At 36.0% G+C, this 14,309-nt stretch overlaps 2 protein-coding genes across 3 annotated transcripts in view; both read right to left on the bottom strand.

The window, feature by feature from the left end:
• Positions 1–9,267, bottom strand: part of LOC126374477 (ejaculatory bulb-specific protein 3-like) — a 401,847-nt gene extending 392,580 nt beyond the window's left edge. The window contains exon 1 of one of the 2 annotated variants that reach the window (XM_050021139.1): positions 9,257–9,267. The gene's annotated coding sequence lies outside the window, so the exon portion shown is untranslated. Of the gene's footprint in view, positions 1–9,031; positions 9,043–9,256 lie in introns of those variants that run through there. The other variant, XM_050021141.1, reaches the window with a different exon arrangement.
• Positions 1–14,309, bottom strand: part of LOC126374375 (G-protein coupled receptor dmsr-1-like) — a 71,050-nt gene that overhangs the window by 32,121 nt on the left and 24,620 nt on the right. Inside the window, exon 3 of the mRNA XM_050020990.1 lies at positions 1,619–1,777. Coding sequence (XP_049876947.1) covers positions 1,619–1,777 — 159 coding nt within the window. The remainder of the gene's footprint in view (positions 1–1,618; positions 1,778–14,309) is intronic.

Genomic DNA, 14,309 nt, shown 5'->3' with positions numbered 1-14,309 from the left:
ACTATATACCCAGTTGGACTAGTCAAAATTATTTATTTTATTTATTTATTAAAACACACGTCACAAGTATTAATAATTATTATTATTAATTATTAGTTTTATTAATACATCACAAGTTGAACTGAGTATCCATGTTTCATTTGAGCTTTCTATTAGACCAAGGTGTAAAGTATGGCCGTCTATAATCTTCGAGCCAACTTTGTAAGTGAAATAAAGTATGGATGCCAAGTACTTAAATAGAAATAGCAGTAAACACCTCTTTATAACAACAAAGCGTTTGATTTTGTTAAAGTTCATATAAGAACTCGAAACAAACTGAGTTAGTTGTCTCTAAGAAGGTGTTATACCAACGAAACACAAAGTTTACGATGAATATGCGTCGAAAAATTCACGGCAGTGTCGGGTAAACTTTGTAACGAAATATGAACATAACGGCCGCGATTCCTGCAGACACTGCCTAATTTTACTTCAACTTATACCTGTCATTTTCTTATCCGCTGAAAAGGATGATTGGCAGCTTTTAATTTTAGGAAGAATGAGTAAATTATTAAATAGCCCGGGAATCAAAAGGGTACCTCGCTGGTATGCGAACCGTTTGACGTGTGCTGTCAACTTAATTCTGTTGGGTTATTAGCCAATGTATAATTTTTATAAGGTTATTTTAGATAGGATTGCAAAAGCGGTATATAAAGCGAAAGTTGATGGTAGGGCTGGCAGAGGAAGACCGAGAAGGACTTACGATGACCAAATTGGAGATGTCCTTAGAAAAGGTTCAATACGATCTACTCTGAACCGGCGTGCGTGTATGAAGCGATTGATGAATCATGTGGAGGAAGCAAGAGAAGTGTGTCAGGATCGAAGCAAATGGAATTCTATAGTCTCTGCTTACCCCGGTGGGAAATAGGGAGTTTATGTATTTATGTTACTTTAGATTTGCTCTTAAAATTGACGTATTTTCCATATATAATTTTATGCTTATCGATTACCCGTCCCTTTCCATTTCGGCGGATAAGAAAATGACAGATATATAACTGTAATGAGTTGCATCTCTGTCAGTAAGGTCGGGAGTAAGTAGTAACAGCTGATCAAGTTTTATAAATAGACGGAATCCTAAGCCGTTTAAATTAAACTGATTTTGTTTACCACGATGTTGCTCTACCAACTGCTTGTCGACAGTTGTGAAGCTGATCGAACGTCTCTGACTTCATATTTTTTTATTGATTGATATTTTATTATTTATTGATTGCTGATTAATCGTCGGGATACATTTACAGGACCTCATACCTCTTTGGTTCATTGAGGTGAGTCCTGTACTCAGAAATTGGACTTACATAATATTTTCGTTAATAATTTTATTAGCGAACATATTTTCTCAATTATGGCGTTTTTTTGAATTGTTCGTCCCAACTTAAGTACGAAAAATTAAACATCTGTCTCATCTTGTAAATGACAAATTCCGATGTGCTTTCGGAAATGGGTATATATTTTCGCACGTGAAACGAAAACGAACGATTCAAATATATGGCTCCTGTGCGTGTATGTACCCTTGAAGCGCGTTAGTAAGGAATATCAGAAGCAATCTGTATTATTTTTGAGATTGTTGAACAGTTATACTCACCAGATACCTGTAGATGGCGAAGGGCACGTACTCGAGCATGACGAAGACGTCGGCGACGGCGAGCCACTTGAGCAGCCGGTTGATGGGCGCCGCGGCCAGGTCGCGCCGCGTCAACACGGCCACGTTCAGGGCGTTCGCCAGGCTGCCGAAGAAACATACCTGGGAAGCAGGGAATTAGATGTTTTTATTTATTTAGTACTGCCACATAGTTTTCATTATACATTAATACTAATTAACTCTTATTATATAAACAAATCTGATGTAAATTACAGTTACGGCGTACATAACTTACACAATATAATTGTCATAATATGGACCACCCATACAAGAGCCATATCCCTGACATCAGGATAATACCTATCAGTTAGCTGTCATATGTGTGGTTCACATTTAATCATCAATGATGATGAATGGTCCCGTCATTTATAAAATGCTGTTTAAGCTTATTTTTTAAATTGTATTTTTTTTAAATGTATACTTCTAGTAACAACAGTTCGCTGGTTATTCCGGCTACCTACTCGGGCTACCTACTTGTTAATTCTTAATTTAAATCTTTAAAAATAAAAATAAAACTGTATGATTGCCGTATTCTGGCTTGACTTTTGTTTTTGTAGCACATATTATAAAAGAAAAGCATTTACGAATCTTAGTCGGATGAGAAACTCAATTATTATGACCCAATTTACGATACATTAATTACAATGTTTTTAAAAATGCGCGATGGAAAGCACTTTTTTATTGGGTGCGTTGCCATTGTTTTGAATGGGTCAAGCAATTAATCAATAAGGAATATCAAAGTGATGGACGTTAGGAAAATTCTTGCTTTGAAAGTCACATGTTTTCAACGACTGTGAAAAAAATGACCTATGAAAGTATGAAAGGATTTTTAATTAATCGAGGTAAAGGTATCTACTTAATATCCTTTAGAATTCCTCAAAGAGGAAAAAGGGGAAGTGATTAAAACTTTTATTCGGCGCCGCTCTTACAACATAAAATTTTAATGATTTGGCATTCCAATTCGGTTAATTAATTATCCGGAACAATACTTAACAGCTTTCTTTCAGCATAAAGCTTGACTAAGTATCATTTATTGACCATGATAGTCATGTGATATAACGAAGGGGTCCATTACAAACTCACTTGTCTAGAAAATACCCCCTTTGATCTTGTTTAGGAGTTCTCATTGTGAATGAAGAGTTCCGCGCTGACTATTAGAATACTGACAACAAAGGGATGAAATCCGAAACCGGGTAGGTATGCTTAGTTTCCAAAAGGTGAAAGCATGGAATTACAACATATACCGTTCTCGGAAATGCCACTATTATTGTCAGCCAATATTAGGTCTCTTATGACGCGTTGCTTAATCCGATCCGAACCTCGGTCAGTGGCATCAAATTACCGCCACCCACTTGGGTCAGATCGTTTCTCCGTCTACTAGGTAGTTCTCCTGAATACATACCTACAGAGCACCGGCTCGGGGTACAGTCATGCATGAGCAATATAATGTACCCACTTTAGGACTCTGTCGCACTAACATATTTCACATTAAGTGAGACTTACAGTTCAATTTGTCAAAAAAGTTAATGTGACATGGTACCAAAGTGTATACATATTAATGCTCGTGACCGTACCGACCGGCAACGATTGAAGGCCGGAAATATTATAAATTTCGAGTTTGTATGCACATGTACAAGCAGAAATATCGGCCTAGCATGATGCACTTGCAACCCGGCTTCACGATCAGTGATGTGGCGTTCCCGAGAATGTTCCCAAAGTGGGAAAAATAGCAACCAGTGTCCTTAACATATTAAATAGTTTACAACAGTAACATCCCCGGGAACGCCACATCACTGTTCCCGATGCTCCTGCTCAACCGTCTCTATGTGCGCAGAACAGAAAAGGATAATGGCGGCGATTCCTCTAGACACATCCTAATTTTATTTTAAGTTATACCCGTCATTTTCTTAATCGGCGAAAAAGAAAGGGACGGATGACTGACAACTGTTAATTTTAAAATGAAAGAATAACCCGGGCGAATAAAATAGGCATCTCGCTCATTTCATATTACGTTAGTGTGCTGTCGACTTAATTCTGTCGGGTTATTGGCCAATATAAAATTTTGGAAGGGTTTTTAAAATTTTTGTCTAAAATTCACTGTGTTCCATAAATTTTATGCCTGTCGATTACCCGTCCCTTTTCTTTTCCGCGGATAAGAAAATGACAGGTATAACTTAAACTCAGATCGTGTGTACCGGAATCCTTTTTTATTTTTATTTTTTTGACGTGACTTATTGTAGATTTGCCGCAGATGGCATTAACTACTTGGCTGGACAAAGTACCGGAATCCGCACCTTTAAATCTGTATATATTGATCTTAACATGAGGCTTCTATCGGTTAAACAATTTACCCTAACAATTGTCATGTCTGCAATAGACGGGTGTCTATTAACCACCACCATATTATCCTTCATCTCTTTAATTTTCACGAGAATATTAAATACCGTCTTCGTCGACAAAATTGCTATTTGGAACACTGACGTTTACGAGATATTCGAATACAGACACAATTTCAGATTTTCATTCCAAAAAACGGTGGAAATTGTGAATGAAAATCATCACACAATGGATTTTTGAAGCTAAAACGAGGGGTCTTTTGAACAATGTGACAATCACAGGTGACAATGAATGCTGGCCACTACTTAGAAACTCGTAATGAAAATAATGTAAAGCTTTATATACTAGTATATAAAGATCCAGCGAACAATGCAGATAGAATTAAGAATACAATGACTCCTGATGTTAGTTAAATCACATCAATCTAATTATTAAATATTAATGAAAATAAGATGATAATAAGTAAGATGATCCATGGTTCGGAAGGCACGTTAAGCCGTTGGTCTCGGTTGTTACTTACTGATGTAAGTACGTATTCGTTACAGCGGTCATGTCAGGGCCTTATGGCGGCTCAATAATAACCCTGGCACCAGGGTTGATGAAGTAACAAACCACACGATAGAAGAAGAATGAAAATTATTAGAAGTACGTCATGAAAAGGAAGATCCCACCCATTGTTTAACATAAGTATTTACGACGACTGTAATTTGATTTAGTATTTTTAAATTTTTCATAATTTGAGAAGTTTTTCTTTTCTTTTGACCTGTCAAACTTTTCATCTAAGTCTTGCCTCGTTGTCGTTAAAATGTTTAAAATTAAAATTCATCAAATTTTTCTTTTACATACTTCGTAAGTGATGAATAATAAGTCATTTTGGTGGTGGTGGTCAATAACATTCGCCCAGAAATATCCTACTCGTAGAATATTCTGACGTTTTGCAAATATGTTCTAACTGGATATTTGCAAAAGCACAAAATATTTTAGGATATTTTTGCGTTGACGCGAATGATATTGATATCCGGTGCTCTGAAATAAACCCATTTTTGTTTTTTTAAGTGCGGTGATAGTGGAGCCTTAAGGATTTCGGCTGCAGCGTGACAGCGTGATACACTTTGTATGGATTTATCAAATAGTGCGGACAAGAGCAGCTCTGTAACACGTACCAAAAGAAAGTGAAATCATGTGTAAGTTTGGATAACAATAGCAACATTGAAAAGTATCTTCACTTCCGTGTATTGTCAACATTTTCTCCCTATTGATGTCATCTGTTCAAATATTTACTATAGCGACCAAAAAATTCAAACGAAGTTGTCAAACACATTGTTGTCATTGTTACAGAGAACTGAGTTGGGTTTATATAAAAGGAAAATCTTCGTGGATAAGCTTGTTCTCAAGCTTACAATGTTCTAAGTACTAATAAAACAGGAAATGAAAACTGTACTTATATATGAATATGCCGTAATGATAACAAAATTAGTCGTATTGATGATGGCATTCATTATTATTTTTATTTTTTTCTTAATGGTTACAAAAATAGTTATTCACGCTTATTATTTTGTGCAATAAAGAATATTAAAAACCTATACTAAAATACGTCAAAATACACAAATATATTTAAAAAAAAAACATATCAAATGTCAAAAAGCCCTCCGAAAAGCGAACCCCGCCCGAACGTAGCCATTATGCTTGCAGCGTTGCCTCTCTGGACCGCAAGTGAAATACGCTGCGCGAGGAAAAAGCCAGCTCGGGGAGGGTTGCTTTTCTTTACCTTTCATTTTTTGAGATTTAATGCAAGATAGCACAAATTTTTATAGAAAACCTCTTTTAATATAGTTTTTTTATTTTTTTTGTCTTTGTATTTTGATATGAATTGGTATTTTGGCTTCTAAGAAAATATACTGTTTTTGTTCGAGAACCGAGTTTTTATTGGTAGGTCGCCAATAGGGATGAATAATAATCAATAAAAACAGGACGAATTGTAATAATGGATCTAATGTAAATTAATTGGGGGTTTAAAGCTTATATATAACCAAGCAGCGTATCTTATAATTATACATAAATAATGATTATGTATTTCCCATTGGGGTAGGCAGAGACCCCGGAATTCCACTTACTACGATCCTGACACACCACTTTTGCTTCTTCCACTCTCATCAAAAACTTCATGCACGCTCCCCAGATCCAAATGTCTACTTGACAGTTCTAACAATAAAATATGAAATATGTCGCATACGATAGTTTATCATTTTACGATAATTATCCAATAGTTTTTTTATTACGATAATTTTTAAATACTTATTTCATTTTTACAAAATAAGAATGCTATTTTTTATCTGTGTTTTACAAGACTCGAAACACGGGCAGCCATGATTGAGCTTCGTGTGACGTCACATTTCCCAAAATAAACAAAAACTATCTGTCAGGTTTCAAATTACACTGTTTGACAGTTTCTTTGTTTGTTGAAATGTTTACGCGAGAAAGGAGATCGACCAAAGTCGTATGGAACTTGGTCGAAATGTCCACCTCTAGCGAGACCTATTTACCGTAATAAACCACTAAATACTGAGTAACAAATACCAAACCGCGATCAGAAATATGGTGTTAGTAAACAGTTATGGCTATATGAAAAATCAAGTTTTTTAAACTTTTTATGAGAAAATATTTTTTACATCATTGTTCCCATGCCCACGTCTTTAACTGATTCGCACTCGTTTGATTTGTCTTGATATGCTTTCTGGTGCTAAATGATATCCAAGGTCTGAAGATGGAACTGGACGGTGGTCAAAGGAACTCTGTTATTTCGTTAATAAAATGATAATCATTTATGATCCAAAAATGAATTGGAAAATGGGATTTGAACCTGCAACCTCACAGTTTAAGTCAAACGTTCTTTCAACTGCGGTCCACGGTACATTGTTGAAGATATTTCCGTACAAAATTGACAAAAATCTAGTTGTTGCATTTAGCCATAACGTTTTATTGACAGCATATTTTTGAATGCGTTCTTAGTTTTAATTATTGAGTATATAATAAGCTATTCAGTTATTTAGGTCTCGTTAGTGGTTCGAGAAAGTAAAATATAATTTCGAGAAAATAACATTCTGTTATTTTTAGAATATTTATCCGAAAACAGTCAAGTAGACAATTTACTGTGGGAGTAAAATTATTTATAGTATTCACGTGTGTTTACTTAAGTTTAAATATATTAATTGGTGGAGGTTAATTAAAGTCACGTGTTAAAATACAGATAGGGTGCCGAAATAGGTCGTAGCCATGTTTGTGAACTCTGCAAAGTTCGTGAGTGTGTTGATGGAGAAGACTGAGTAGGCGAGTAGCTAAAGATAAAACATAACATCCTTTCATCTGAATCATCTCGAACGATGTTATGTTTATAAGCCCGTCGCGTCCCACTGCTGTACTAAAGCCTTCATCCAGGACATGTGAAGGGGGACAGTTACTAAGAAACGTCTTTACTGATTTGGTACAATAGTTACAATTTGAAGCAACGGTTTAAAAAAACATCTTAGAGCCGTAGACGTTCTTACATAACATAAATAGCCTACATACGTCCCACTGCTGGACACAGGCCTTCCCTCAATCAACCGAAGAGGGCATGAAACATACTCCACCACGCTGCTCCATGGCGGGTTGATGATGGAGGGATTTAGGCTAGTAGCCCGGCACCAAAGCGATTTCGACAATGTCCCCATTGGGAATCGAACCCGGACCTCCAGATCGTGAGCCCAACACTCTATCTAGCCACAAGACCACGGAGGCTATGTTGTTGCTGTGTTTTGGAGGCCCTAGACGTTCTTAAAAATTTAATAAGTACTTGTAATACCCGCAGTGGTGCAGCGTGGTGGAGTATGCTTGATACCCCCTCCGGTTGAATGAGGAGGAAAACCTGTTCCCAGTAAGGGGACTTATATAGACTGTTTATGTTATGTTTATGCACTTGTAAAACAATATCAGTAATTATCTGCTGAACACTGGTTTCCAGACGGTTATTCCTAGCAATTCTGTCTTGTAACTCCTAATTGCTGTCAGTAACCTTGTGACTTTATAACCTTTCACAAAGCTTCTTTTTAACTACGGTTTTAAAACTATTATATCCAGGGTCATACATGACCAGATTGGTGATGTCCTTAGAAAAAGTTCAGTACGATCTTCTCTGAATCGGCGTGTGTGTATGAAACAATTGATGAATGTGGACGAAGAGAAGTGTGTCAGGATCGAAGCAAATGGAATTCCATAGTCTTTTTTGCTTACCCCGGTGGGAAATAGGCGTGAGTTTATGTACGTTTATGTGTATATCCGAAGATCAATTTTCGTATCTCAGTGGGAATTTTAATGCAAATTATTATTGATTGAAGATGGTTGAATTCTCCAGTGCCAGGAACTTTCATTCTGTCATAGGTAAAAATCTATGATTAATCATTATCTAACTTAGGACTGCTTCTAATCATCCGAGATAAATCAAATCAATCATTAATTCGCCTGTGATTCATGGTTCACAATACACCTCAATAATCTGCAATAAATTACGTCAAAAGAAAATAATTACATAAAAAAATTCTGATGACGTTTTAAGCTCTGCCCACTCAAATTGCGATTTCAGATTTTCCGACCTTGTGTTGTATGTATTTTCCTCCTATTTATTATTTCATTTTGGATTTTCTTAATAAATTGGCTTCAGTTCAGACATAAAATTGAAATAAGTATATAAACGTTTTTTTTAAATTTTACATTACTTAATACTTACATTTTAACGAAACATCTACAATAATCTTCAAAAAAAAACGAAAGAGCCAAGGTAGCCTAGTTAGAATAACGCTCGACTCTCATTGCGAGGTCGCAGGTGCAAAGACACGGGCCTAAACCAACGATATTCGTGTTTGTATCCTCCATATTGTGCTTCGTGGTGAGGAAACTCACGTACCCGATTAATTGTACAATTTTCAGAACCTGTGGAAAACGTGACAACGCTAGAGAGATGATAACGACATAGTCACTAAAACAATTAATCAGCTAAATGTTTAAGTTCCCTGTGACTAATTATTAGGTACTTACTTAATTCCTTGATGTTTAATACTGACATTATTTATAACATTGTACGTCCGACATGGACATGCTGTTGAGACAAATTTTATAATATTTGACACCTGCATGTATGTACTTACACAGCTTCACGATAAATGTTTCTTATTCTTATTTTCTTGTTATTATTTTATATAAAAAGATGTAATTAATCAGCTTGTATTTTTTTTAAGTTTACACTCTAATTAGGTATAATATAAAATGACAATTAAGTACAGTACATAAAGAAAACAAAAACAATATTTTAAATTTATTTTTTGTTTTTTTATTAGATTTTATGCCTAGATATCATAAAGTTTTCTCGCTATACAGCGCAATAAGTCAACCTGCAATGTTGTTATGTTTTTTTGCGTAAATAACTAAATACTAAATAATAAATAAATGGCAGACAGGAAGTATCCACAGACGGAACAGACTGGCTAAAACGATTCGAGAGTAACAATTTTATTGACGTCACTAAAATCAAATTAATATGCAAAGCCAAGTTACATCATCGGCGCGATAAATTGCGAATATAAATTGCGTATGTCGTTAATGAAAGCTAACAGTGAAAATGAGTAACAAGATTAAAAGTTAACTCAAATGTATAACGCTCCTCGATATCTCGTAAAACATTAAAAATTCAAAAGGAAATGACGTAATTTTCCGGAAGAGTTTTCGAGATTGTGAATCACGAAAATTCTTCCGGAAAATTCCGGAGAACCAAGACAATCGAGAGTATTAGTAAAGTGAAGAGTAGGTACTTAGTTCTTCCTGCGATGGATGTACCTCTGACTACTTAGCGCAATTGGAAATATAGTAGTCAGCTTGTGCTATTATTTATTTTTTGAAGTAGACTTCACTTGGCCGGATTATGTGATTTTTATTGTTTTTATCACTAGATTTTTACTAAAAAACCGCTTACATTTGTCACATACACTTTTAATTTGTTAGTAGATGTGAAACTTTAATTAGAACCCAGTGCTTTGACCAGACGTTAGGTCAAGTTACATTAGACGTGGTCTGTGGGAGACAGTTGAATTAGTTTTTAATTGGTCCTCTTACGTAGCCATTATATTCTACTTACTTTAAGTACACTATTTAGGTACTGTTTATTTGCTTATTTCACTTTATTTTGCTATACTTAATGTATAAAAAAAACACACACACACATTAATTAGTATTAATGTATTGTAGAGATTGCTACTTAGCAATAAGGCGGCCTATTGTACTCATTCTATTTCTCTTTTGTTTTGTGTTTTGTTTTTTCCTGTTTGTGCAATAAAGTATTTGTTATGTAATGGCTACAGGCCTTGACCACGAAACACTTATGTAATTGATGTTTTGTTGTTTCTGTTTTCTTTGTAAATGTTATGTTCTTCTTTTATTAGAATGAACGACATATTACGAGGAAAGTGACGAGTATGAATGTGGATGGTTATAGAGTTAGAGGGCGACCCAAGAAAGTGTGGATGGATTGTGTGATTGCGCTGACAGAGATGAATACAGAAGAGGAATACAGGTTGTGCCGACCTGTGTCACATATAGTGAGATAAGGACAGGAGGGTCGTCTTCTTCTTCTATAGTGTACCCTGGGACCTCCGGATCGTGAGCCCTACACTCAACCACTGGACCACGGAGACCGATGATGATGAGACCAGGAAGACCATCATCACCCGGTCTTCCTTTACTACGTGGGTTGTGGATTACTGATCTCAAACAAACTGGTGCCAGGGTTATTATTGAGCGCCAAAGGCCACTGCCGTGGTTATGTCATGTTATTTGATTCTTATGCTCTGTACACCACCTACATACATACATAAACAGCCTATATACGTCCCACTGCTGGGCACAGGCCTCCCCTCAATCACCCGGAGGGGGTAGTATTACATTATTCATAATTAGTACCTATACTTTCATCAACTTTTGTAGAGACAAAGTATTCTTTGCCTGTCCATTTATCTTCATCATCTCTCTAGCATTATCCCGTTTTTCATAGGGTCGGCTTACCTAACCTGCAATTTTGACAGGTCCGGTTTTTTACAGAAGCGACTGCCTGTCTGACCCTCCAACCCGCGAAGGGAAAACCAGCCCAATACAGGTTAGCTAGAACATCACCGATGGAGAAATTGGTTGGTGTGCTGCGGAACGGAAGGCGATTGGGGCAACCACCGTTCTACACGCCCTATATATGGAGTAATGAAGGCGATTGCTCCACCGACAAGAGCGCAGCTCTTAAATAAAAGAGAGACAGGTTAGGTCACATATCTCTCGATATTTGCTCACGACGTTTTCCGCTGAGCAAGTGATAATCATTTGTGATCCAAATATGAATTCGAAAACAAATTCGACAACCATTGGTTCAGGCCTGTCCTAACCTCTGAGCTGTTCCTTTGTTTGTCCATTATCCATTAAAATAAAGCTTTAGTAGTTTAATGTAAGTAATTTAATTTCCACATGACCAGGTTAATTAACTAGAATTAACAGACTGAAATATGAGATGTCTCATATTTCAGTCTGTATTGGATACAAGTAGGTAAATTATAAAATACATCATTAAAGAACAAGATAGCTGCGAGAGTTTATTCAAGGCTTATCCTTACGCTCGTGTGACCCGGAGAAAAAGATTAATGTACCCGTTTATCAAGAGCACTGCGTTTTTCATACAAAAATAAATGGTCTGTAATCGCTCAAAAGTCACTTTCACCGGGGGCCGTTTACCTAACCTGAAAATTTGACAGGTCTAGTTTTCAATATTCAATATTCTTTAGGCTTTTTGGCGGGAAACGGGAACGGGACGGTTGCTTTCTTCATTGAATAATCTAAATAATTAATACGAAGTGGTGTTTTGTGGTTCATGATCGCATTAAGTTAGTCGGAAGACATTCGCGAGTGTTATTATATCGGAGTATTCAATAAACAAAGTGTATCTGCCTATTTTCGCTTCGTGCCAGGAAGCCGCTTCATAACTCAAAAGTTTATGCGGACTTTTGAGTTAATTCGTCTGGGGTTCGGAGTAGGAGTCTACTCCGAGGGTGGGGGCTTAGGTTTCATCATCATCATCTTTCATCATTTCATCAATCATCAAGAAAAAAAATACGTAAGACATGGCTGTATGGGCATAGTTAGTTTTGCCTTACCCTTCGGGGAAAACCAAAACAAAAAAAAATCAATATTCTTTATTTCTTTTTTTATAGAAACAACTTCTAATGACGGACTTTTCAGGCTACGTTCCTCGAAAAAAAAATTGATGACGCTGTAAAAACTCTTTCATTTAACGAGCTAATTTCATAAATAACAGATCCTTTCTGTCTTTTATTTTTGTTTTTTGGTATAAATCATGACCCTTATTATTACACCCGGGTATCATACATCTTCAACCCATTATTATTCTGATCAAAATAAAGAGAAGCAATATAGGTAACATCATTCTATACCTCTACATAATCAGATCCAAATATCAAGCAACAATTTTTTTATATTGCTTCTGCCATTACATTACATTTTTGAATAATTATGTTTCTTTATATCTTCATCACATTTACCATCCCTTGTAAACATAGTACCCAAATACACAAATTTATTCACTTGTTCTACATTTTCATTCCCACACACATTCTCTTCTCTTTCCATCACTAAAATTTTCGTTTTATTAACATTCACTCTCATACCCTTCATTAGAGTTACCATGTACTGAAGATCCTCCACAGATGACACGACAAAAACTTGATGATCAGCATACAAGAGGCATTTCAGAAGCAGCTTCCTCATTCTTACCCCACTCACAGATTCTATCAAGTCATTCAAACAACTATGAATAAATTAAACTGTCATGGTGACGCCTCGCAACCCTGCCTGATACCAACAGAGATGTCGAACCAGGAAGACATGGCGCCATTAATCCTGACACACGCACTAGAACCCTTATTCAAAGACTTCAACGCCTATATCAGGTTGCCGTCCAACTCATACTCAGATAGTATAATACACCAAGGTTCATCCCTTATTACTATAAAAAGATTAAAGATTAACGTGTATATTTTGACGGAGATGATTATTTTGTTACTTCAGGGTAGACACATGGGTGCATGATCACCCTGAGAGCTATTGAGTTACTTATTTATATGTATAATTTATTAATTACTTAAATATAAATATTATACTAAACTAGAAAGGCAATTAAAACTTTTCTAAGTTACATACAGGTTGACAGCCTAAATCATGTGTTACCTAACGTCTATATGCGTGTCGTATTCGAATATCCTAAACGTATATAGACGTGGCGTGGTTACGAAAGTAGCCGTATTTAATTCTATGCTAGAGGTAGATTTTCACAAGTCTAATAATATTATTCAATAATCCTACCTGAATACAGTAGTGACTATTCTGGTTTCTATCTAATGAGGGACTTTCCAGGCTATGTTCACCAAAAATATTATAGACATATGGCGTTGTAGAGCTTTAACACGATAATAAAACTATCCCAAAATACAATGTAATGGCATAAGCATATATAAAAATATTTTTTGCTTGATATTTGGATCACATTACAGAATTATGTTGATACCTATATTGCTTCTCTTTATTTTGATCAGAATAATAATGGGTGGAAGATGTAATTTTGTGCCTTGGTGTGATAAAAAGGGTCAAATCATTTATACCCTAAAACAAAGATAAAGGATGCATATGTCTGTTATCTATGAAATTAGAAGGTTAAACGAAGAATATATACAGCGCCATCTATATTGTTTTTGAGGAACGTAGCCTGGAAAGCCCCTCATTAGATAGAAACCAGAATAGTCACTACTGTATCCAGGTAGGATTATTGAATAATATTATTAGACTTGAGAAGTTCTACGTCTAGTATAGTCTCCTCAGCAACGTTTACTTTCGTAACCACGCCACGTCTATATACGTTCAGGATATTCGGATACGACACGCATATAGATAGACGTTAGGTAACACATGGTTTAGGCTGTCGATGTCTCCCTGAACTGGAGGTTATCTTTAAACGTGTACCTACTTACTTTGAGTCCGGAAGTCTCCCAATAGACATTTTAGGCCAAAATTTTGCTAAACTTAAGGTGTGTTTGTCTTGATAGGGTCACTTAATGGAGCTGCTGCGAGTTTTAAGCCTCTGGGTACCTGGCGCCAGGTGCCAGTTCCGAACTTGAATCTCTATACCTGATCTTTATTATTAAACTCCACATCAGGTACATTC

The sequence above is a fragment of the Pectinophora gossypiella genome, chromosome 17, assembly GCF_024362695.1.
Source record: "Pectinophora gossypiella chromosome 17, ilPecGoss1.1, whole genome shotgun sequence".
NCBI classification, from domain to species: domain Eukaryota; kingdom Metazoa; phylum Arthropoda; class Insecta; order Lepidoptera; family Gelechiidae; genus Pectinophora; species Pectinophora gossypiella.
The sequence above is the reverse complement of the archived record's forward strand: the minus strand, read 5'-3'. Positions and strand labels throughout refer to the sequence as shown.